General features: G+C 46.4%; 1 protein-coding gene across 1 annotated transcript in view; it reads left to right on the top strand.

Annotated features, from left to right (window-relative positions):
• Positions 1-26,082, top strand: part of ARK2C (arkadia (RNF111) C-terminal like ring finger ubiquitin ligase 2C) — a 108,669-nt gene that overhangs the window by 72,937 nt on the left and 9,650 nt on the right. The window contains exons 2-3 of the mRNA XM_006263339.3: positions 17,166-17,475; positions 21,053-21,178. Of these exons, the coding sequence (XP_006263401.3) occupies positions 17,166-17,475; positions 21,053-21,178 (436 nt within the window). The remainder of the gene's footprint in view (positions 1-17,165; positions 17,476-21,052; positions 21,179-26,082) is intronic.

Below are 26,082 nucleotides of genomic sequence, written 5' to 3'. Positions count from 1 at the left end.
CCAGCACCTGGGCAGGCCCCAGAAGCCTTACGTGGGGTTCTGGGGGCCTCTGGGGACCACAGCTGTGGCTATCTGGCTGCAGGGAGCCTGGCTGGCCACCGGAGTATGTCTTTGGCTGGCCAGCCTCTGGTTTTGGGCAGTGCATGCTGCCACCACGTGTGCCACCCTGCTTTTTTTAGGCATTTTTTTTTGACACTTGGATCTCCAATGTCAAAACGTGCCCCCAGTCTTGATCTGGAGTGACTAAGAGTCCACTGCTTCTCTAGGGAGAGCATTTCACTGTTTGGTTATCCTCTCAGTGAATGATGCATGCCATATTTCTAATTTAAATTCATCTGACATGAACAACAAGGCCTTTCACATCAAGCTTTTGGTGCTTATTGTTTTTCTCTGTGGAGGAAAGTTGTCATGTACCTGCAAAGCCTTGTTTTTCCTTTTGGCTTAACATAAGGCTGTCATACATTCCTGGGCTCCCCACAATCTGGAGTCAGCCCCGGTGGAAGGATGAGCAGAGGAGGTGGCAGGTTGGGGTTAACACAGCTGTCGCTTCCCCTCACTTCCCATGACATAAGTGCCTGTTGGGGCGCTGTGGCTGGGATTTGGGTGGCAGGCCCTGCCGCCACTCGTGCTCTCAAATTCCCAATACCTTTGGGAGCCCTGCTGGATGGGTAAAACAGCTCCATGGCTTGGATCCAACCTATGGACAGTGTATTTAACACCTCTCACTTACCAAAAGGAGGAGCCAGCACTGCACTCATTTAGCAAGCAAACTACTGGGCAAAAACTCTGAATGTGCTCATCCCTCTAATATACTCCCCTCTCTGTAGAGCTTACTTCACTTTACAGGACCACAAATTGGTGTATTAAAAACACATCATCTGTAGTTAAGGCTGGTGGGGTTTGGGGATAGAAAGTAGTCTCTCATTTCAGATTAGTGAAACACTGTTGGCTCTTGTTAAGAGTACTTTTACAAATAGTTGTAGAGGGTTAGGACATGAATAATACCATGTATTAATACATTTTAAAAGCCATTCAGTCTGTGGAGTTCAACAGGTTATTAGGTTGCTTGTAACCATGATACATAAACATCTCTGGCACCTATTACTGTATATAAAACACATACTTCATATGCATTTTTAACATATGTCTGTTGTTAATAAATGATGTAATCAGTATTAATTACTAACCCTTTAGCAATGAGCTCTCAGTGGAACCTTAGTAGACAATGCAGAATGGCTAGTAGGGCTGTGCGAAACAGCAGTTTCATTTCGCCTTGTGTTTCAATGGTTCGAAGAAACAGTGTTTTGTCTCGAATTCCATTTCGAGTTGAAACAACTGTTCTGTTCCATTCCATTGAAACAGAAAGGCTGTTTTGACACTGTTTTGAGTTTTGCTGAGGATGGGAAATCAGCCCAGCTGGGCGACTTCCCATCCCCAGCACTTGATCATGCAGGGGCTGAGAGACAGCCCAGCGGGGCTGCTTCCCCGTCTCCTGTGCTAGATCAGGCCGGGGATGGAAGGCATGCCCACCCCGGCATGATCTAGCACAGGGGATGGGAAAGCAGCCCTGCTGAGCTGCCTCCTGGCCCCGGAGTGATCTAGTGCGGGGGATGGGAAGTCAGCCCAGCTGATCTGACTCCCATCCCCAGCCTATGGTTGAAACGTTTCGACCAGACTCATTTTGTTTTGAGGCTATTTCAACGGTCTTTGTTTCATTCTGATTTTGCTGTTTCGACCTCAAAATTGGTCGAAACAGTGTCGGAATGAAACGGCTGGTGAAATTTCGCACAGCCCTAATGGCTAGGTGAGCAAACCCAAACAGGACTGGTCTGAAATAATCTTTTCCTGGGCAGCTACAATTACAAAGGTAACTGTTCCTTGAAAGACTTCCTAGCTGCACACAGCCGCTTTGAATCTGTCAGCTTTCCAGAGAGTGTTGCTGGCAGATACAGCCTTCAAAGTCTAATCAGAATGGCTTCCTCTGTGGAGGTCCTTTTTATCTTTTATTTTTGTAATGGGGCAGGTTTTGAGTCAGGGTTTTAAACAAGAGCAAGTGGCCAAGATAGAGATAAGCCTCAGACACATTTGGCACTGCCAGCTCCCAGCATGTCTCCATCTCCAGGCTGAGCAGATTGGGAGAGGGGAATGAAGATCTGTTGCAGTTAACACAACCTGTCTGTGACTGGCCTGTGGGCCGAACTCTCCAGAAGCTGCCACTTCCCTCTTTGCTGTGATCTTATAGAGATGTACACATAGTACCTCAGCTCTACCCCAGCAATGCTTTCTTGCTAGGTTCATGCACGCATACATTCGATGAACGCATGCACACACAAGCTGTTCATGTCTCTTTAAGCAGACCAGGTTGTTTTACCCAGGGGAAAAATTCACATGCATCACAGGCAGCTTAACAATATAAAGCAGACTTTGTTTCCAGTTAAATGTGACAGTCCTTCCCGGGCAGCATCTGCTTGAGCATTTTCTTTCTTTCTTTCTTTCTTTTTTTTTTTTTTTTGGAGATATCTATTTTAGTGCAAACTAAAAGCCTGATCCTGCAACTCATTACTTACAGGAATAGTCTTCTTCATCATGGACTTATTATCTTCAAAGCATTGTTTTTATATGTGGAAGGCTTCAGGGTGTGAGCAGGGTAGAGGAGGGGAGAATCTCACTGTTTTTTTTACTTCGCTCTATAAAGCTTGATATATATCCAACTGTTAGTTTTTGGATCACGAGCCCTGATGTCTTCATTAATAGCTGCACTTCAACATCAATACATAGAATACTAGCGCTGGGTAATATTGTGCACGCTGTTCTTGGCTAGGGACAGAAATTACACATAAACTGGTCTATGTGATCAGAAACTGGTTCAAATCTGCAACACAATAGAAGTTCAGTGCACATAAACCACTTTCAAAATGGCTGAAACTGGTTTAATGTAAACCTGGATGGACGTACTATCAGACCTAACTGATTTAGGTTACATTGGTTTATTGAACTTCTTTCCCATATCCCCTCCAGATTCAAGTTCACTCACAGTCCCCCAGCACCTCAGGATGCTTTGCACATCCCCGCAAACCCCACTCTGCAGGGCGGGTGGGCTTGCTATGGCCCAAGCTGTCTGCTCCAGCCAAGCAGGGAGGTCTGCTCTATCACCCCCCGGCTTCTGGCCTGCTCCACTGCAGCCATGTGGCTTTATTTCCAGAATCAAAAGTGAATGTGTCTGTTCACTTGCTTATTGGTTCAATCTATGTAGATTCGACTATCCTGTGAAGATTGAATCAATTCAACCTCAGGATTTTTGCCTTTCTGTACTTAGCCCTTGTTATAAGTGTTGGCTCTGTCAGGAAAAGATCATCCTGTAGATTCCTTACTCACACTGTCTTGTGAGTAAAGACTTGTGAAACTGAGTTGTTTCCAGAGAAGTACCACTGAGTCAGAGGCTCATCCCTACCTGTTTCAGCATACTTAGTGATTCTGTGTGAATAGGTGAACTTGCAAATATTAAGATGAAAAACACTGGGAACATGGTACTACCCATTGACTGCACCGTGATCGGGCCAGTTTCAAATCTGTTTTACATAGACAGTTAATCTCCATTGTAAAAGTTGTTTTTAAACTGAGCTCAAATTTATGTGATTTGAAAACTAAGGAAATTTCAAACCAGCAGAGGCATGAGGTTCTAGCACAGCCTTCCAGCAGGAATAGGAAAGGCAGAAACACTAGCTAGTTTTAAGGTGGAGGTTGATAAATTCATTAGTATTATTATACAGTTGAATTGCTTGAACTTGCTGGTGCTGGAGTAGATGACCAAAGAGATGCTTCTAGTCTTGTCTCCTTTATTCTAAGATTTACATTTTTTTAGGAAATGCTTAGGAAATGGGGTGCCTCACATCTAGCTGACCCCTTTTCCAGATCACACCCGCAAGTCTGGGGTCACTGCTGCCACCACCCAGGAGTCTTGGTCTGTCCATGGCCCTGTGCCCCCTGGGATACATGATTTATACTATATGTGGGAAAATTAATCACCCAAGTTAATTTCCCTTAGATGTCAAACTGGCCTACATCAACATGCCAAAACACAAACACAACTAGGGTGCCACATGCAAACTTTTATAAAACATGAATGGATTTTACAGTATCTTGGCCACAGGACCATGGACTTCAGGAAACTTATTGCAAAAATTTCTTTCTGGTCTTTCAACAAACTTACAGAAGTGGCCTGTTTTTAAATTTCTGTTTTTTGAAGTTTTTAAATTCAAATATTATGGGCCCCATAAATCCCTTTCCAGCAAAACATTGTTTCCTTAGAAAATTTTTTTACTGCCTTTAGCTGTAGGCTGTACTTGCACCTTTGTTAAAGGATCTCAAGTTGCTTCATCTACTTACATTAATCAGTCCTCACAACAAGCTTCCAAAGTATTACCTTCATTTTATTGATGGAGAAACTGAGGCATGAAGTAGCTAAGTAGCTAGTCTGTGAATCCTATAGGGAATCTGTGTCAGAGATTAACCTCAGAATTGCTCACTTTTCAGTTCACCTTAACCATTCACAACTACTTTCCTTTGCTGCGATATTTGCCCTGTGCCAAACTGCATGGCAGGGAAAGTGGTAGTGTAAAATCAAGCATTTCTCAGATAGGACTTATTCCCATTACACTAATCCTAGCATTGCCGTTCCATGCAGATGCTTTGCTTTTAGGTTAGCCACTTTCTGCGCTCCCCCAGGGTGGCTGCAACATGACTCTATAGAGCAGCTCTGTGTCCGACCGCTGGCGTAGTTAGCACTGCCGTAATTTGAGCATGAACGTTTGTGTCATGGACATGAAGGTGAGTCAAATGAAGTGGAATAATTAGTTATCAGTGCTTATATTTTAAAATGACATGAAGTAATGAAGTGCTAAATTCTGCCCTCTGTAAATTCCCTAAATTGACCTTCACTTTGTTGCTGAGGCAAGACCTGACAGAAGAAGAAGAACTAGGAAGTACCTTTGTTAGTGCTCCTATTGCTGGTATTGTGATATTATTCTACATCTTCCATTCACAAAGCTAGAAGTACTGTATTATTTTTATGAGTTCCTCTCCCCCATGAAACAGTTCACAGTTAGAGGCACAGAGGCACAAAAACGGTACGCAGGCCACCCACGACTAGATTTCATAGGACTGTGTGATCATGCTAGTGAATAAGAATCGCCCTTGGTTTCAGACCTGGTGGAGTATGCTTAGATCAGGGGCGGGCAATTATTTCAGGTGGAGGCCCACTGCTGAGTTTTGGCAAGCCATCAAGGGCCACATAACAGGCAGCCAGGGGCAATAAAATATTAATTTTCTAAATTTTTTAGGGGCTCCATGGGACAGATAGAATTGCCTGGAGGGCTGCATTTTGCCTGCCCCTGGCTTAGGTACATGATGGGTTGCTCCATCAGTTGAACATGTAGAAGACATGAGGGAAGTCAAGCCTTGCTCTCACCTTTTTGACTCAGAGCCTCTGGACTGCCAGTGAGTGGACTGTAGTTCCCTGATGTAATTGAGATAGTAGGAGAGAGATGTTTGGGGACTGGGAGACACTGGTTCTCATGGTTCTCTCACTGGTTCTCTACACCTTGCTCTGATTATGAGCAGTAGAGACAGGAAGTGGAATGCAGAAGAGCCAGAAGTCAGAAACAGGGAGCCATGGCACTTATGCTTGTGACTGACCGGGTGGATTCCAGACACATGGCATGCTCCAGGTCACAACAGAGTAGGGACTTCTGGGCTCATCTACACATGGTGATTTAAGGCACATTAGCCATTTTTAAGGTGCATTAAGGGCATGGGTCTACATGTGTATACCCTTAATATGAGTTTGCCTTAAAAATGGAGATTTTAGGCTAATTACACCTAAATTTAATACATGCATAAAGTGCTTTAACCCATGTGTAAACACCTTAAGGTGCCTTAATGCTGTCTATGTGACTGAACAGGCTGGAGCTGAGCCTGTGGGGCCCTGAGCTGCCACCCGGTGCTGCCAAGAAGAAGACGTGGTGGTTGATGTCCTGTCCTGTATCCAACTGGATGAAACACCTTATGACTTGGGTCTAGTTCAAAAGAACTCCTGCATCCAAATATTTATCCAAGCTATCAGTAGAGAAGAAGGATGGTTCAATAGTTTTGTCACTAATGTAGGACTTAGAAGACCTAGGTTAAAAAGACTAAGACTGAAGACTTAGAGGGAGTGTCTACACATGAATTCACATGTGCCTAAACCCGCATTAAGGCGATATAGCTGCGCGTCTACACATGACACCTTGAAGTGCTTTAAGGCAGCTCCCTGGGCACATGCATTGGCAGCCTTCCCTGGTCAGTACCCTGGACAGCCCCCACAAGCCTGCGGCAGCATAGCCGGGTGGTGCAGCCCAGTGCCGGATGAGGGGGTGGGAACCTCCGGTTCCCCTGGACACAGTCAGCCCAGCCCTGGCCCCCTCCCCATCTATCCCCCTCCCCATGTTCCTGACTCCTCAGTGTCAGATAAGAGCAGGCAGGAGATGAGCCCCTTCGGCCTTGCACTGCCACTGGATGCCGCCAAGAAGATGACCCAGAGGGTGCTGTTCTTCAAGGTGCAGGTGCTGGAGTTGGAGCAGCAGTTCTGGCAGCAGCGGTCCCTGTTGGTATGCCGACCGATTTAGGACTAAGTTGGCAGATGGGACAGGAGGTGCAAGGGCTCCTGCCAAAGTACAAGGGAAAGGCTCCCCCATGAGCTCCTACGGAGGCAAGGGCAACATACCATGGGAAGGCTAGGTGCAACATGGGCCGGGACTCGGCTCTCCTTGGCCCACCAGATTCACAGCTGAGCCTGCACCTGTGTTGGGCCGAACCTGCCTGGGCTGAGCTGTACAGAGCCCCCAGGAGCTCCAGACACCTCTCCCATGGGCAGTGTCCAGCAGGGAGGCCAGGCACTTGCCTGAGAAGGAGGTGGGTGGAGCAGAGAAAGCTGTGCTGGGACAGATGCAGTCCCAGCCCGCCTGCTTTCCTGGGCAGGAGTCACAGCACAGGCTTCTAAGGGTGCCTGAATCCTGGGTGGGCAGCGAGGCATCCCACCCCTGCAGGGCTGCATTGCCTGGCCAGCAAGCCTGCCCTGAGGGAGAGGCAAAGGGGAGATACTAGCAAAAGCCCTGTCCATGCTGCACTTTCCTCTTCCCCTGCAGGGAGTCATGGGGGGGCCTGTTTCTTGTGCTTTAACAGGAGCCCTCATGCCTCCTGCCCCCTCTGCTGACTTAGTCCCAAGTTGGTTGGCACACCGACAGGGACCGCTGCTGCCCGAACGGCTGCTCCAGCTCCAACATCTGCACCAAGTAGAACAGCACCCGCTGCCTCTTCTTTTTGGTGGCACGTGGCAGCAGTGCGGGGCACTATACACTCAGCTCCAGCCCATGCTCATCTGACACTAGGGAGGCAGGAACACAGGCGGATGGGGAGGGGAGGTTACAGCCAGGGCTGATCACATCCAGTGCGGGCTGCACCCCCCAGGTATGCTCCCACAGGCTTTTCAGGGCTGTCCAGAGTGCTGACCAGGGCAGGCTGCCAACACATAGACAAATAGAAAATTAGGTTTGGAAGGGACCTTAGGAGGTCATCTAGTCCAACCCTCTGCTTAAGGCAGGAATATCCCCAACTAGATCATCCCAGTCAAAACTTTGTCTAGCCAGGTCTTGAAAGCCTCCAAGGATGGCGCTTCCACCACCTCTCTGGGCAGCCTGTTCCAGTGCTTTACTACCCTCCTCGTGAGAAAATTCTTCCTATTATCTAGCCTAAACTTCCCTTGCTGCAACTTGAGCCCATTGCTCCTTGTTCTGTCATCTGCCATCACTGAGAACAGTCCAGCTCCATCCCCTTTTGAACCCCACTTCAGGTAGTTGAAGGCTGCTATTAAATGTTCCTTCAGTCTTCTCTTCTCTAGACTAAATAAGCCCAGTTCCCTTAGTCTCTCCTCAGATGTCATGTGTCCCAGGCCCCTCATTATTTTAGTCACCCTCTGCTGGACTCTCTCCAATTTGTCCACATCTTTTCTGTAGTGAGGGGCCCAAAACTGGACACAGTACTCCAGATGTGGCCTCACCAGTGCTGAATAGAGGGGAATAATCACCTCCATTGACCTACCGGCAACACTCCTCGCAATGCAGCTGAGGATGCCATTAACCTTCATGGCAACAAGGGAACGCTGCTGGCTTATATTGAGTTTATTGTCCACTGTCACCCCCAGGTCCTTCTCTGCAGAGCTGCTGCCGAGCCAGTCAGCCCCCAGCCTGTACCAGTACATGGGATTGTTCCTAAGTGCAGGACTTTGCACTTGTCCTTGTTGAACCTCATGAGATTCCTTTTGGCACAATCCTCCAATTTGTCTAGGTCACTCTGAATCCCAGTCCTACCCCACAGCATATCTACTACTCCTCCCAGCTTGGTGTCATCTGCAAACTTGCTGAGGGTGCACTCTGTGCCATCTTTCAGGTAGTTGATGAAGACATTGAACAAAACTGGCCCCAGGACCGACCCTTGGGGCACTCCACTTGATACCAGCTGCCAACTAGACATCGAGCCATTGATTACTACCCTCTGAGCCTGATGCTGCAGCCAGTTTTCTGTCCACCTTAAAGTCCATGCATCCAGCCTGTACTTCCTTAGCTTGCCTGGGAGGATGTTGTGGGAGACTGTATCCAAAGCCTTGCTAAAATCAAAGTGTATCACAGCCACTGATCTCCCTGAATCAACAGAGCCAGTCATCTTATCATAGAAGTCAAACAGGTTGGTCAGGCATACCTTGCCAATGGTGAATCCATGCTGACTGTTTCTAATCACTTTTGTCACCTCCAAGTCCTTAGAAATGGTTTTCTTGAGGATCTGCTCCATGTTTTTTCCAGCAACTGAGGTGAGGCTGACTGGTCTGTAGTTCCCTGGATCCTCCCTTTTCCCTTTCTTAAATATGGGCACTATGTTTGCCCTTTTCCAATCACCTGGGACCTCTTCTGATCACCATGAGTTTTCAAAGTTGATAGCCAGTGGCTCTGCAATCTCATCAGCCAACTTCCTCAGCATCCTTGGATAGCTGGATAGCTTTTCTAAGTAGTCCCTATCCTGTTTTTTCACCACTGAGGGCTGTTCACATCCTCCCCAAACCGTGCTGCCCAGTGCAGTAGCCTGGGAGCTGACCTCACCTGTGAAGCCTGAAGCAAAAAAGCATTGAGCGCTTTAGTCTTTTCTACATTCTCTGTCACAACGTTGCCTCCCCTATTCTGTCAGGGACCCACACTTTCCTTGATCCCTGGCATCTGCCTAGTGAGCCACATTAAGGCACCTTAAGGCATCCACGTGTAGACACGTGCCTAAATCACCTTAATGCACCTTAGGCTGAGGTGCATTAAGTTTAGGCACATGTACATTCACATGTAGACATGCCCCCTAAGTCTTAAGTCTTTGTCTTTCTAACCTATATCTTTTAAGTCCTAGTTCAGTGCCAAAACCATTGAACCATGCTTCTTCTCTATGGATAGTTTGGATAAATGTTTGGATGCAGGAGTCTTTCTGAACCAGACCCAAGTCATAAGGTGTTTTGTCCAGTCTGATATAGCACTGCTGGGCATATGCAGGGCTAAATTGCCTCCTTGGCTTCAGTGGTGTTACTCATTGGAATGAGTAGCCTGCCATATTCCAATGTTGTATTGGAAAGGGATAGCTAGGAAGCAGCAAGGTTTATGCAATAGGAAAAGAGTCAGTGGTGAATGAGATGACTGACCATTAAAGGTGGCAAAAAGAAAGCAAGGAGACAAAGGAAGAAGAAAGTCAGCCTTTTCTACCAATGCACAACGTAGTTAGCTCCACAGATCTCTGATCCTCACGGCACCTGGGCCTTATCAGTCAGCTAGGCCCGGTGCCTCCATCTGCTTTCTGATATGTTATCTCCTCTGCTGATGCAGCCTCAGCATGCTGTTTTCATATATTTCATATCAGGGCAGCTGATCCAATATTGGTTCAAGTTACTATTTAAATATCCTAGCTGGCTGTCAAAATGAGGGCAAGAGGCAACAAGGCAAAATCGGGATTTTGGCTGGTGGGGAGGTGGAGAAAAAAATTAAGTCATGAACGGTCCCAGAACCCTCTCTCAGGTCAGAGAGATCTGAGAGGTGCTGGTATTTCCAGTTTGAAGACACATGTAAATAGGCTTGCCACACCAAGGGACTCCCTGTGGCTAGGTACAGATAGTCAAAACACCCAAGGCAGAATTGATCTACGTTGCATGGTTTTCTGTAAGCAGCATAATGTAGATCGGTAGTGAACAAAACACACGTTTGCCCTTGCAGGGTGGGGGGCAAATCTTAGACCAGATTCTGCCATTTTTAAACCAATCTATGTGCGCCGAACTTCTGTTCTGTTATGAGTATAGACCCGTTTCCTGATCGCTCATACTGGTAAAGGTGTAATGTCTGCACCTGGCCTTCAAGGCTTGTTGGTCCACTGGGATGGGAGAGCTGGGAGGGCCTCATAGTGCCCTCCCAGGTTTGCTTGAGGTCAGAAGCCCTCCAGACAAATGACACTGCTTCCCCCTTTTCCTCCTCTCATCTTATCTGGGGAGTGGAGAGTAAGGATGTGATCTGAAGGCTAGTGGAGTTTATGGGAGTCTTTCAGTGGGCTTTGGAGTTCTCCAGTTAATTCTCCAGAAAATGCCCAAAAAAAGCAGCTCTCACTACAGAAACTGGTCTATTAGACCAGGGGTTCCCAATGTTTATGCCTCCAAGGGCACATTCAAATTTAAAAGAAAAAGTAGTGGGCACCAATATGAATACATTAGCAACAAATATTAAAAACTTACCTTTTATAATTCTGGATGGAGCATGCACCCCCAAGAAAAAACTTAAAAGTCAGAGATGTGGTTGATCTGGAACACTTTGGACACGTTACACGTCGTTACACAACTGAATTCAGCCGGTCGGTCTCTCGGGGCTGACTCAAGGTAACTTCTGCATATGCATATGCGCACATGCATAGTTTCATTTGGGGGGGGGAGTAGTAAGCGCCACTCCGTCACTGCACCAGACAGACCAACTCAGTCTCATTTTGGTGGCGGTTGTGTACAGCCTGTGAACATTTTTTTGAAGCGTTGCTGTTCTGAGTGCAATCAGCAGTGACAGCATGTTTTGTTGGAATAATGATTTTTACTGGGCATTAAAATGCATATGGGCACCTGAATAAACCTCGGGGGGTGCCATGGCACCTGTGAGCACCGCGTTGGGAACTGCTGTATTAGACTAAGCTGGTCGGTCCAGTTGCTAGGATCTTTGCTTACCTGTCAGAAGAGCAAAATGCCACCTTGGAAATAAGGGAGTCCAACTGGAGACTGCTCAGGTGCTCAGACTTCCCATTCCCTTGATTTTGAAAACCTGGCCCCCTTTCTGACTTGAAGCAGGGAGGAGTATCTGACCCTCCATCTCCCCTCTCTACACCTAGTATGGCACTTCTCTTCTGCGAGTTCCTGGTGTGGCAGATTATGGAGAATGTGGCACGTGAAAGATGCAGTTAGTGGCTGTTGAATTTGACACGCACATAATTTTTGCTGTCAAAATGCCCTACAGGGTCAAGAGCTGCTCTGCAGGGTGGAAGTGTCCGTCCTGCTGTCATTATGGGGAGCACAAATGAGAGGCGCTGCGATGTCTCCGGCTTGCTCCTGCTTCTGGATTTCTCTCTGCGGTGCCAAGTAGTGCTGTGGAAACAAAAGGCTGTGGAAAAGACGTGAATCGAGCTCTCAGTTCCCCCAGTGCCTTGTGGGCAGTGATTTTAGGTTACAGTGCACATCGGATCTGGGGCTGAGGAAAAGGACAAACAATTGTTCCTTAATTAAATATTATAGGATGTGCTCCCATGCACTTCACTCTTGAGATCAGCCTTCGAGCTCAGTTAAGGGACTGTTGCCTTAGGTCCAGATTTTGATCTCTGGCACTTCAGGATAAAGCTGGAATAATTCTCTTCCAGCGATGTCAGCAGAGTTGCTATGGATTTACACTAGTATAGACAAGATCAAAATTTGGGCCTAAAGTTGAGGCACCTCAATGAAGCTCCTAGTTAGTCAAGGATGGTGAGCAGAGCTGGCTAAGCTATTGATGACAAAGAACGGAGCAGGTGAATTTAACTGTCTTTTCTTTTTGTCTCTGTTTGCTCAATGATCCTTTCTATGAACAGATTTATGTGTGTCTATGGACAGATTTATGTCAGCGTGGCACTTGCTGTGGTGTGTCGTGGTAGTTATATTACTTGCTCTTGTTTCTCTTTCTGGTTGGAAGGCTGCTCCTACATAGACCTACTGAAGGATTTCCCAATGCCTCTGCTTTTCCCCTCAATTACTCAAAGGAAATGAACAAAAAAGGATGATGAATTATAGCTAAACAAGCTTGTAGCTTTTATTTCAATGAATGTTCCCAAATGCAGCTGGCAGGGATTTGCCCCCTCCTGTCCGAGCTTTTCTTAATCGTAAGTGGAAAAGCATTGTAATCTGTTGTACACCAGAGACACCCAACATTTCTGCAATTTCTCCAACCCTGACCCTGCAAAATCAATCAGGTTCCAGTTTTGTTCCAGACACCAAAACCATGCTCAGATAGGCTTGCTTACTAGAGCAGGGTTTAAGTTGTTCACAATGAGGGCGCTTGGCTACACGGGTGTGTGTTCAATCTTTTCTTTTGGTTTTGATCCAGCGGTGTTTGCAACTCTTCCTCTTCATTCAAAACTACTAGGCTTGGCTTGATTTTTAATGCAACAATCATTTCGAACCACAGATCTCAAATGCATTTGCTGGTTGACTTCTCTCCCCCGCTCCTGACTTTATTTGCACCCTGGGGAACAGGCACATTTGAAGTGCTTTGTGTTTGAGTTCGGTGAACCCCCTCATCCCCGCCCAAACAAATACATAAAATAAAGCCATGGATATGCACGTCCTGCTTTGGGGAAAAAACTGGATGTGGCTTAACTTTACCGTGAACTAGGTGGCAAGGCTTGTACCGTGGCATAGGTTTGCAAAGCTCCGTGTTCACTATTGACACTTAGTACCATAAATCATTTGCAATAAACTTTTTGTACAAGAACATAACGTTGGTTCACGTTCACTCCGGGAGAGACCCAGCTTACTCTGAGGTTCCCAACCTTTAACAAACCCGATCTGAGATTTGAATTTACAAGAAAAGGTTGACTCAGATCAGGTTTCCTGTAGTGTTTGGTTTCATTGTGAGCATTGTCTGGTGACACCGTGATTATGCTTTATGTAGTCCATTGCACAGTTAAGCACATCGTTAAAGCAGCGTGAATAATGTTTTAGTTCGACAGTCCAACAAGCAAATGAAAAAAAAATACTTTGAATTCACTTAAACACTTTTTTCCCCCTTCAATTTTATGGGTTTTTTTTCCAGTGGAATAGGAAAAACCAAAGCATTATTTTGAGTCTACCCTAAACATTTAATTTGCCCTAAAATTAAACATTTCATTTCATTGACAGGTGTAAACTTTCTTTTAAAAAACCCAAATCTTTTCTAAAAAAAAAAACCAAATGGTCAGTTTTTTGGAAGAAACATGCCATTTAATAAAAAAATGATTTTTTAAAGTCAAAATAAAAATGTGTAGGCTCTCAAAATCTTTTCCTTATTTTTATTGATATTTGTACAAAATGATTTGCTGAATTTGAACTGAATTCACAAATAGTTTTTACCTTACTGAAGGTGCAGTTTTCGTTTAATATTTGGTGACAACATTTCTCAGGGCTTTAATTGTAAAGGACACGGACTTTGGAAGCAACCTCCCCTGGTCTGCTGTGCAGAAGATCTGGAGTATTGTCAGTCTCCAGACTTGGTAGTATCTGGAGTGGATTACCTGAGACCAACCCCGAGGAGCTGTGAAATGACAGGTTAGCCCTGCAGGGGCTGTTAATGGATTTCAAGAGATAAGGAAGTGCCTGTTTATTTAAATGCCTATGGGAAAGTCACTCTGTTTTACGCACTTAGGCTGCATGCAAGATATATGGCTAGCTTGTGGTAGACTGATATGCTGATAATTTGTAGTGAGAAATTATCTGTATACAGTGCTCAGTGATGCTTTTTTTTTGCATGGGTCCATGTTGAACGGGCGTGCAGATGCACCATCCCAGAGGAAGTTCCTGAAGCAATTCTGGGATTTCTCTTCCCTGGGGTAGCAGGGGGGGCCCATCTGTACCCCCACCCTATATCCCAAAGGACCCTAGAAGTTGCTCTGTACTTTCCTGAGCATAGAAAGAAAGTCCCCTGCTTGGGATACATGGCAGCAGGTGGGGGGGTCTGAGGCCCTGTGTGCAATGCACTGCACCCAGGCAAGGTCCTGTGAAATCTTCCCTGGTGTGCAAGAACGGCTCGAGCTGTCAGTTGTAAAGAATGGTTGTGAAGTGCTCGTCGCCCTGCAAACCCTTCATTCTTCATGGCTCTCTTTGCCCGAGGGCTGTCGATTCATTATTTCTGGAACAGCCATCCATTAGCAGCACTGACGGCAAACAGCCCAGCTCGATTGAAGATGGAGCTTGATTATTTTATGAAAGTGATTACCCAACATGGGCGTCGGTAATAGCAGGAGACTGGACTCTGCAACCCTTGAGATTCCCTCCAGTCCCGTCTTCCAGTCTGGATCCTAATTATGCCTTTGCCATTATCTCCCTGGCTCCCTGGTCTCTTCAATGCTTCTGTACCTTTATTTTCCCTATCTATAAAGTGAGTCTGATGTGGTATTATCATCCCTATCATTTAGAAGAATCATGAGCCAAACCCTCCTCCCCAAATCATGGTATTGGTATAAAATAATGAAGGGTGTTAAATGATAATTTTGGGAGGAGCTTTTTTTCTCTGTTCCCAAGTCTTTAGGGAGCAATTGAGTTTTGAATTTTTCTATACAACTGTGAGGTCTAGGACCTTGCCCTTTTTGTGAACAGAGAGCTGAGCATTTCATACAATTACTTGAGGCTGGAAGAAAGTCACCAAATCTCATGAGATTTGTAATAAGATTATGAAAGCCAGCAACTCCCATCCACTTTACAGGAGAGTTGTGAGGCCAAACTAATTAATATGGGAGATGATCTGAGGGAAAGCACTGGAGAAAGTGCAAATTTTAATTGACTGCGTTTATAGCCTTTATCACTATGGTGTCTGAACAACTCGCAGTCTAATGCATCTGTCCTCACCCATAAAGTGGGGAACTGCTATAATTCCTGTTTACTGAAGGAGAACTGAGGTGCAAAAATACCAAGTCATTTCCTTGACATCATATGGAAAGAATGTGGCAGAGTCAGGAACGTCAGTCCCCCATTGCAATGCATAGAGCATGCACGCTGGTGCACGTGCACGCCCTGCGATCGGACGTGCACCCCCTGGAAGCACCAGTTGCAAAACTGGAAGTGCACTTCCAGTTTCACCACTGGCTTGGTGATCAGCTGCTGGGCAATTCCCCTGGTTGGTGATTTTCCGCTGGCGGACCCCCTCTCCCAGTCAGCGATTGGCCACTGGGGGACCATCCCCTCCCCCGCCATCGGCGATCTGGCTCCCCGCCCCGACTCAGGAAGCACCAGTCACCCATGGCATAATACCCCAACTATCAGACCATCCCCTGGTTTATGACTAGCATCCCCAGTGGTGGGGGAGAGAGGGGTGGGGGGATATCGAGGTGTTATTGGCAGAGCCATTTCTTAGGTTAGGAAAGGTCATACCAGTGGTGGCCTTGGGCTTGTTGGGGCCCTGGGCAAAAGAATCATTTGGGGCCCTTTGGAGGCTTAATTTTGATGGCCTATAAGCAAGTTAGACATTTATTGCAAAATGTTGGGGCCCCCTAAAGTGTGGGACCCTGGGCAGTCACCACGTTTGCCCTTCTTTAAGGCCACCACTGGTTTTACAAATGTTACCAAGAGCCTACATGGACCTTCACTAGGGCTGAACAAGGGGTTACTTTAAAATATAAGAATCTCCATTTTCTGCTTTCTTCTGTGCTGACTTTCTTCTCTGTTGAAAAATGTATCCTAATGAACTTACAAGAGTATTTCATTGACCCACAATCTTGCATTATGTTACAGACTAAATGTAAGTAACTTGGATGAGGGCCTTTTAATTCACTACGTGATGACAGCAGAACAGGAGCGTTCACTGGTTTCATTGAATGCTTTAAGACATTGCACTCATATAACAGCCTTTCTCCAAGCTTCCTCAGTACTGTTGTGGTATTTTGAGTGTTTTTAACCCTTTGGGTCCTTTCCGTGATCATTCGATTCTCCTGTGGGATTTTGTAAGGGCAAGAGCAATTCAAGGTATTTTATCTTTAGCATACTACTTACATTCAGGGGGAGAGCTGGTTTTCAAAAAAATTGAACCTTAAAATACAGGGTCAACCTATGCCAGGTCAGCTTATAGTTGAAACAATACGGTATATTCCTTTATCGTTCCACATCCCATTTAATGAAGCTATCCATTTGGTCCACTCATCATTCAAAGGCCAGCTTCTGTGGAGACAAGCTTGGAAATCCAGTCATGCTTCCAGGTGATTTTCATCATTGATGTTACAGATGGAAGATGCCTCCTGGGCCATCTACTCTTTCCTTTAGTCAACAGGGGATTGTTCTATTTGAGCTACTATTAGGAGTTGGGAGGAAAATGATGGTTTTTTGGTCTGTTAGAATACTTGAAATTTCCCCCCCCAAATTCCCATTCTATATCTGCTAGAAAAGTCAAAATCTTGACCCTCAGTGCAAACGGAGATCACTCATTTGGCTCAATCGAAACATTTCATGGTTAGAATTTACAAAGATGTCATTTCAGTTTTGACTTTTTGAACCTCTGCCTTGGTAAACATTTTGAAATCCAAAGTCATTGTAAACCATAAAAAACATTTAGTTTCAACCCTTTTTAAACAATTTCAAAGCTTCATCCAGATTTAGAGTTGTTTTCAATCGGGAAATCCACCACAACAGGCTTTCAGTGAAATGGTTTGCATGTGTTAGGTCTTTTTGGTTTTTGGGGGGCAAAAAAATACTTTTTATGGGAAAAATTCTGACAAGCACTGGGTATTTTAGAAGAAGGCTTTATGTTTATATGTGTTACCTTACAACTGTATCTCTGTGGCTCCATGACAGGCTTGATGGTCTTCTCTTCCAGGTGCTCCCTTTCAAAGGTCTCAGCATCCTCATGCTACCTCCTGCCGGCACTTCCATCTGGGCCCCCAACCTCAGATCTCAGCTGACTTCCCTCTCCCTCACCCTGTCCAGCCACAGCCAGGGCTGAACCCTCACATGGCGACAGCTCACCAGCATAATGGCTCGCTGCACCAGCCCCTGCCACCTATGCCAGCCCTGCCGTTTCAGGATGTGACAGGACCCTCCTTCCTACCTCAGGCGCTACACCAGCAATACCTCCTCCAGCAGCAGCTCCTTGAGGCCCAGCACCGTAGGCTTATGCCTCATCCCAGGTGAGCTATTCTGCAAGAAGCAGAGGAACAATAAGTTAACCCACGCCAGATAGCAAACAGCTCACGAGGGCATCTTCTCTTCTTCCGTGCCACACAAGAGAAACTCAGTGCTGGGGCTGGCGTGTGACTCCCAGTGCCACTAACAACTTGCTCGGGGCTGAATTTGGCACGGTGTCTGGGTCATGATCTGTAATAAAACAGTGGCCATTAAATGTTATGAGTCCAGAGAGATGCTATATGGCATTCTACCCACTTCTGACCTGCTTCAAGAGATAGGTGCCTGGGGCCTGATTTTTCCAGGAGCTCAAGTCCCAAAGATTTCTAGGGTCAGGATGGAAGGAATTTCCTATCATCTTAAATTCTGGGAAGTGGCTTAGTGTAAGTAGTATCGTGGAGTAGTAAGGGGCATCACATTGTTCTCTCACTTGCTGCCAATGGCATAATCTTTTATTCTAGCTGTCAATGCCACAGCTTCAGCCTGGCACCAAAGGGATCATCAACAGGTAGAGAATCCACAGGCCAGATTGTTAACTTTGCTAATTTGTGGGCATTACCATAATGTCTCGAACATCACAGGCCCCCATATAGGACACACACCTTGTTCTGGGAAAGCAGCATGAAGAAAACCAAATTGTTTTTAGAGCCATGGATAAACGCTGGCTGCACATAACAGGGTCTGTTTTCCAGCATCACTTGCCATCCTGTTGCTAGAGGTTTAATCCCTTTAGTGCCGCTGCCAAATTGGCAGCAGCTTTTGGCTCAGCAGCAAGTGGAGGGCAGTGACACTGGAGGATAGACTCTGCCCTCCCTCTATGCATCACAGAAACCAGTACAGCCCCAAGCAGCCATTCCCCAGCATCTCCATGCTTCTGTTCCAGTGCAGAAATCAGCTTCACTTAGGACACACTGATTTTGGATGGCGAATTTTTGGGAGAGATGTTCATGTGGTATACACATCAGTACAGTAATAGTATAAGCACCTCCATACAGGAGGAGCGGTGGATGCTCAGCTGCTTTAAAATAAGCCACTAATTTACGTACAGGTCGAGCTGGACCTGAACTGCAGTGGTATATACATTTTTGAATACATATGAAACATTTGCCAATTGAAAACACCTGATTGATGTGCCCACCATGCTCAGAAAACACAGGTTTATTCAAATAATTCATTTTATGCACATCTAATGCGTATATTGCTCTTGCATCAATGCATTAATGCATACGGGAGATTAGAATTGTGAACAATTGCACAAAGACACTGGGGAAAATATTTGGCTTTTTAATTATAAACATGAATTTAAAAGTACCAAGACTGCTTCTTGTGTCACGCCAGAGTAAATCCAGAGTCACATGGAGTTACCACTGTAAAAGACAGGAAAATCCATACTGCACCATTTTAAAATTGTAGATAATCTGTGCTGAACTATGGAGAAAATGATACGCTAAACCTACACGTTTCTCCTCGAGGTTTCAAAACCATATGTAACTCTTCGTCTACATATTCGGAGACTGTTCAGTAGTATGTACAGATTGTGGATAGGCAAATGATCCCTCTTCCAGCTAGAGATTTATGGCTGTAATCCAACTGTATGTAGAATAAATGAGGCTGTTGATTTGCTGAACATCCAATCAAAGGAGACAACCTGGATTCAGGGGAGATTGCCTGCAAAGAGAATTATTTTAACATAGCAGAGGTGGAAATGAATGCCTAATTTGACTCGGATTGAATTTCTTGAGCAAGTGGTTTATATAAAGCAAAGGATGGAGAGCGTGGATTGAAAACACTCAGGAATCAAGTTGTGTATTACACTAATGGGTCGGAAGTAAGTGTATGAAACTTTGCAGTGCTGCTGTGCCGTGGAGTGAAGATTCATACGCTTTGTGCTTTTAAGTCATGCATCTTTCTCATGCTTGTTTTATTTTTTGGTTGTTAATAATTGACTTGCAACAACATTTGGGGATGAGGTAATGGTGACGCGTATTCATGCCTCATTGCACTCAGCTGAGACCTTTGGCTGTGGTTCTACGTAGCAACTGTGATGCTGAATTAGATCATTCTCATTGACAATGAGGGAGCCCACCTATAGTGGCAGCTGTCCATGGGGGAGAACTGGTATGAGGAGGAGGGTCCTGCTATGGAAAAGGTGAAGACCGTCTTTGCTAGTCCAGCATACTGTTTCTGAAAACAGCTGTACCAGTTGAGGACTGGTGAAGTACAGCTCCTGTTTCTATAGCAGCTTTGCTCTGTTTGCTCCTGAATTTCTGCCCCAGAACATCAATAAGTGGGAGTTTGGCTAAATAAGGACTGTGCAGATTGCTGAGGATTTGGCCACTATTTTCCCCAGTGTCTTTGTGCAATTGTTCGTAATGTTTGATCCCCTGTGTGCATTAATGCACTGATGCCAGGACATTAGATGTGTCTATAACAACCTCTGGCATATGCAGAGCTACGCTAGATACTTGAGGCCTTGCTCCCATCTGGTTTTAGGAAATCTGTAACTATGTTGGTTAGAAACTGAGGTCATTTAATTGGAGTGAAAACTGTCCATAGACCAGTTCTTAGGGGCTCAAAGGAGTTTTTGCTGCTTTTTCTTTCTCTAAGTTGTATTGTCTTTGTCTTTGCAGAGCCATGGGAAAGCAGGCTGGATCTACTCTAGCCTCTCTTTTGTCAGGAGAACTGTTGGCTCAGGTCCCCAGCCAGGACCACAAGCTCTTCAGTTATGCCCAGATGGGGCTCCCCAAATGTTAATAAACTGAACTTGGAGACACCTAGGTTACTGAGATGTAGGCAGTTTTGGTCAGTGCTTCTTTGTTATGACGGCTGATGCCCAAGTCAGAGTGTGCGTGTGTTGACTTGCAGACCTCTGGCTGAATTTATGATGCTGATAAGAAGAAAATACGTTTCTTAGAACAGGATAGTCCGAAGAGTCGATGGAGCAGTCAGGGATGTATCCTCTGGCACCTCTAAACCGATGACGGTGGATGTCAGGGAGGCTAACAAACATGGGAGGGGACACTCGAGATAGACCCTGGTTAGTGTTCTCCATCTAAAGCATCCAGTTTTGTCCTTCTGGGAGCAGGATGCTGGACTAGATGGTCTGACCCATATGGCACTTAGATAGCTATTTATATACTTCTGAGGGTGTTGGGAGCATCTCTTGACATGGGCTCAGACATTTTCCTGGGTCTGCTGCTGACCTTCTCGTTGACCTTGGGCACATCACATCACCACTCTGTGCTCCTGCTCCCCCTCCATCCCATCCTCTGTAGGCCTTGCCTCTGCTGACTGTCAGTTCCTAAACCTGGCCATTTCTCTAGCTGCTGTTTTTTCACCTTATTTAGTATTATGGGCTTAGGATGTTATATAGAAACTATACAGATAACATTGTTGGACAGCGATATTTTCCCCCCACTTCTTAGTTGCAGGAAGTAGAGAGCTGTTCATCCCCTTGTGGGAGTCTTTGATGGCCGTCTGCCCAGTGCTTAGCCCAGCACAAGTTTCTCTTTCCCAGCTGCCGGCACCCAGGCTCAGCCGCCTTGTCTCTCACCACCCCTGCTCTGCTTTCCCCCCCCGCAGGCGGACTCAGGAGCGCATGTCTGTTCAACCTCATCGGTTACACCCAGGCTTTGACTTTGGCCACCAACTGCAAACTCCTCAACCCATGGGGCCGCAGCCCAGGTACTTAGCTGAAGGCACAGACTGGTAAGTCTTTCGTTTTGCTTGGACTGAGGCATACAACCACAGCTAAAGACAACTGTGGCTATTCAAGATTGTGGTGCCCAGGTACGACAGTGAGAAATGAGCACTGCCAATCCCCACAGCACTGCTCGCAGCATAACGCCACTTGTATAGCAAGGAGAAGGGCAGGCTCAGCATCCTAGCACCACACCAGGCCTAGTGATTGCCTTCTCCCTGTTTACCTCCCCTGTCAGTTTGAGCTGAATTTAACAGATCAGATCCTCTGCTGCAGACAGCTGGTTTGAGCGCTGCAGACTGCCGCTGAGCAGTGACAGCTCTCTGAATCAGAACTGGAGCTGGCTGGAGCCTGCTTTGAGCTGTCCTTGCTGTCTGGAGGGCCCTACTGCTCCGCGTCCTGGCCACTTGCCTGCCCTGTCTTGCAATCTCAGCTTTACAGAGAGGAGAAAAATGGGGTCAATAGCAGTAAGGGAGCAAATTGAGCCAGGGACTGAGATAGGGGGTGGGCAGACGGGGGTTGGACAAAGAGGCTGAGACAAGGTTCTGTAGAAGGGGGTGTGTGTGTCTGTGAACTAAGCTAGGATGAGGAGCCCAGGGAGGGAGACTGGGACCCAGCAGAGAAGAGAATAGGGATGACCCGCCCAAGGCTGGAGAGGGAGAGCCAGATCAGATGAAGAGCCAGGAGCAGGGAACTACAACTAACGGGGGAAGGAAACTGGGGCCAGGGGCTGGGAGAAGAGCCTGCCATTTGGCATGAGAGTAGGAGTGACAGCCAGCAGGAGTGTGGAGAGACCAATTAGATGACTAGCTGGGACCGGGGAAACTGGATGGACAAACAGGACGGGAATGAGGAGTTAGGTAGAGGGTAGAGACAGGAGAGTTGCACAGGGGGAGGGCATGGGGCAGAAAGATTCGAGCTTGGGGGACGGGACAAGCAGAAGGGCCAGGGCCTATTAGCGCATCCTCCCCTTCCAGGACCTGGACTGGCACCAAGATGGCAGAAAGTCACCATTCCCTCCCATCACCACCTACCTGGTCAGCCCACTGGCACAGTTTCATAGTTGGTAGGATCAGAAGGGACCTGAGCAGATCATCAAGTCCGACCCCATGCCCTGGCAGGAAAGAGTGCTGGGATCAAACAACCCCGGCAAGGTGATTCCCTAGCCTCCTTTTGAAGACAGTGTGTGTCTCCTACCCCCAGTGCTGGTCCACACAGCGTAACACCCTACTGCTGCTGCCAGCTACTCTGTTACCTCAAGGGACACGGGTCTGTGTGGCAGACCTGAAGGTACCCATGTGAATGTCACAATAAAGACGCATGATAGAATTTCCAATTCTTGATCCTTGTTTTAAAAAAAACCTAAAAAGTTGCGCACACAAAAAATGGCATTAAAAACCTCTTGTTAAAGTTGCGCAGTCCCTCGGACGTTAGGAAATGCTGCCTGACTTCCATGTGATTTTAATTTTGTTCCCACTGGGGATGAGCTTTGTGGGATCACCTTAGTTGCACGAAATTTCTCCACAGGAGCCCTGCCTCCTTCAGTGCACACGCAGGTGGACCCGCTCCGGGAGAGAGCGGCGGCTGTGAAGTGGAGGAGGATGTAGCCTCTTGCAGAAGGGGGAAGTGTGGAGTGAATGAGGCAGGGACTTGCAAGAAGACAAGGGGTGGTCTCAGTGCTAAGGCAGTAGAGTGCTGCCCTGCAAAACTGGTTTCTATCCCTGCCTCTGACACACAGGTCCTGTGTGATGTTGAACAACTCAATGCAAATGGCCACTCATTTGTGGTCTTCATTTCCTGGGTGCTTCACATGAGATCCAAGAGTTTGACTTGAAGTGTAGGGAGCCCAAGCCATGACCCAAGTTGAGGGGTGTAGTGCTGGAACATATATACTGCTATGTGATGCATAGCCATCCTGGAAAGTCAGGAGCTCAGTGTCTCCAACGGGACCCCCAAAATGAAGACATTTGACCTTAATGTATCTATGCCTCAGGACTCAATAAATAACTTTGGGATGATAATACCCTCACACCTCACAGAGTGCTATGGAGACTCATTCATATTTATCAAGCGCTCAGATACTGTAGTGTTAGCCCTATGAAACCATTGAGAAACGGGGCTGGAAGGGACCTCAGGAGGTCATGTAGCCTAGCCTTCTGCTGGAAGCAGAATCAGCCCTGTGTTAACTCTCGCAAGCAATGGTTTGTCTAACCGGCTCTCACAAACTTCCAGTGGTGGAGATTTCACAGCCTCTCTAGGTGATCTCTTCCAGAGCCTAACCACCCACAGAGTTAGAAAGTTCTTCCTAATATCCAGCCTAAATTTCCCTTATTGCAATTTAAGCCTGTTACTTCTTGTCCTGCCCCCTGCAGCCACAGAGAGCAATCTATCACCGTCCGCTTTGTAGCAATCCTTTATTGGAAGACTGTTATCAAATTCCTCTCAGTCTTCTCTTCTTCAGGCCAAATAATCCCTGTCCTTCCAACCTTTCCTTGTGTTTCTGCGGAAGAAAATTAAACTGGACAAAACCACCCTAGAAAAGCCCCCCACATATGAATAATTCTTTCTTCAGAGGAAGGCTTGAATAATAAGAAAATAAGGCACAAGGGCACGTTCTGAGGAAAACCCAAATTTTGACTAGCTGCTTATTAATTATCACCATTCATTCTGTCTGGTGAACGAGGCAGGGGCTCCTGTGGGGAAAAAAATAGCGTGCAATCATGTCACGAAAGATGATCATAATGCTTACGGACAAGGGGGGTCAAATTAAACTTGCACAGGCAACCTTAATTATGGCGTTTGGGAACTTCTGAGTGCTTTGCTTTGCAAACTGTGAATGCTTTTTTAACGTAGCTGTTTCATGGGTAATTATATGTAATAAAAAATAGGGCCAGATCCTTTCTGTTTCTACTCAAGCATTTCTGCAGATGCCAGGGGGACCAGAATGCAGCCCATGCAGCGTGGCTTATACGGGTTAGGAAAGTGCTTTGACTTCTATCTGGAAAGGTGTGTGTGTGTGTGTGCGCGTATGAGTGTGTGTGTGTGCACGCATGCATGTGCACGTGTGTGTGAGCAATGTTAATTAGGATCATTATTAGTAGCATCTCACAAAGCACCACTTCCCCTCTTCCTATTTTTCCCTTGGCTGTACAATGGCCTTATAAAAACCGAGGGAGTGGATGGCAGGAAATCATATACTGTATGTACATCTTGGTGACTCATTTCCCCTCAGGGTGCTTGTACTATTCCACCCCAGCGACAGATGTAAAAACATTTCTCTTATGTATTAATACATCAGCGTAGATTTGCACTTGCTCAAAGGTAACGGAGCACTTTCTTACACGAGACGGGGACGGTGGGAAGGGCGGCAAGAACTCAGATCTCTTAACCCACCAAGCCTTTATTAAAATGTTTTGGTGCTTAAACCAAATGAGAGAGAAACTCCCTTTGTTTCCTGATATAAAATTCTGAACATGCATTAAGCGAATACAATCTCACCTGTTATCTTGGCTCTAATCCTTCAGTTATTATTTCTAAGTGAGATACCCCCTGAAGGCAAAACAGTAAGATCTGAATTCATAATGTCCGTACATCAGTGCTCTGTACCAATGCTTGTTTTTTGGGTTGTTTTTTTTTAAACATGTAATGCTAGAATATTATTTGCTTTGACTTCCCCAGCTGGTTGGTCAGATGTATTAATTCCCAAACACCTGGGGGAACATTAGCCAATACAATCTGCTGACTAGGGACCTTGTGCGGATCTAAAGGACCTGATTATTTTTCCTTAAATTTTATTTTCCAAGTTAGTTGCATAGTTAATTTGGCACCACAAGGTTAGAAATAAAGGCCGATGCCTTATTCTTTCATAGTACGTTTCATCCATAGGTCTCGAAGCTCTTTCCAAAAAAAGGGTGTTGCAAAGAAAGGAATTTATATGCTAAAAGCCACTTAAAAAGTCATTGCCAGAATTGGGACTAGACCCCGGATCCTCTGCTTCCCAGTTTGTTGCTACCTGCTAGCGAGGAGTTCATAACTTGTTGCTGTTACAAGCTGCCGTATCCAACCCGGCCCTTGCACAGGCTGCAGACCTCTGCTGTGGACCCCAATCCCTGTCCTGAAAAGCAAATGAGTGCTGGCAAACTCTGTGGTGAGGGTAAGTGCAGGCATGAGAGATCAGCCTGCAGAGTGTGGGCTCTGCAGAGGAAATGGAGGGTACAAGCAGAGCTTCATGACACCGCTCGATGCTACCTCCAGCCAGATGAGACCTCTGCGGGCTAGAGCCAACATCTTCACAGGCTGGATCCAGCTCACGGGCCATAGGTTGCCAAGCCCTGCACTGAGCATGTCTTGCAAAGGTGTATAAAGTTCATGCAGGAGGATGTCTGCCCCAGTGGCAGAGATGCCAGACTAGGGACCAGCGCCCTGGGCTCGGTTCTGGCTCTGCCCGTGACCTGCTGGGCATCCTCAGATAAGCAACTCCATCTCTGTGTACCTCTGTCTCCCTGCCATCGTCTACCCTTCTAGTCCTTGATGTCTTGAGGAGAGAGTTAGGGGTACAGCACCTGGCACAGTGACAGATGCCTCAAGGCCCTACTCTAATTTAAATGATAATAATAAGTGGCTGGGGCAGGGGGAAGTTTGGGCATTTCTGTATAGTCCTGTCATGAAGCCATTTGTTTGCTGTCCCTTATGTAACCCAGTGGTGACAATGAGCTGTCAAGGTGAGTCTAGGCTTTTAGAGGAAGAGAAATGATCTTTTAAAGGATCCCATACTTGGGTTGCTTCCCCCAACTCCAGAAACTCCTCCTGCCTTTCAACGCTTGTGATGAAGTCCCAGCGACTTACATGTCACCACTGTCTGTGCTGGGGGAGGGCGAGATGCTACAAAGGGGTGGACGCTATGCCCAACATT

Source organism: Alligator mississippiensis, chromosome 3, assembly GCF_030867095.1.
Source record: "Alligator mississippiensis isolate rAllMis1 chromosome 3, rAllMis1, whole genome shotgun sequence".
In the NCBI taxonomy this organism is placed as follows: domain Eukaryota; kingdom Metazoa; phylum Chordata; order Crocodylia; family Alligatoridae; genus Alligator; species Alligator mississippiensis.
Note: the sequence above shows the minus strand (reverse complement) of the source record. Positions and strands in the feature narration are given on the sequence as shown.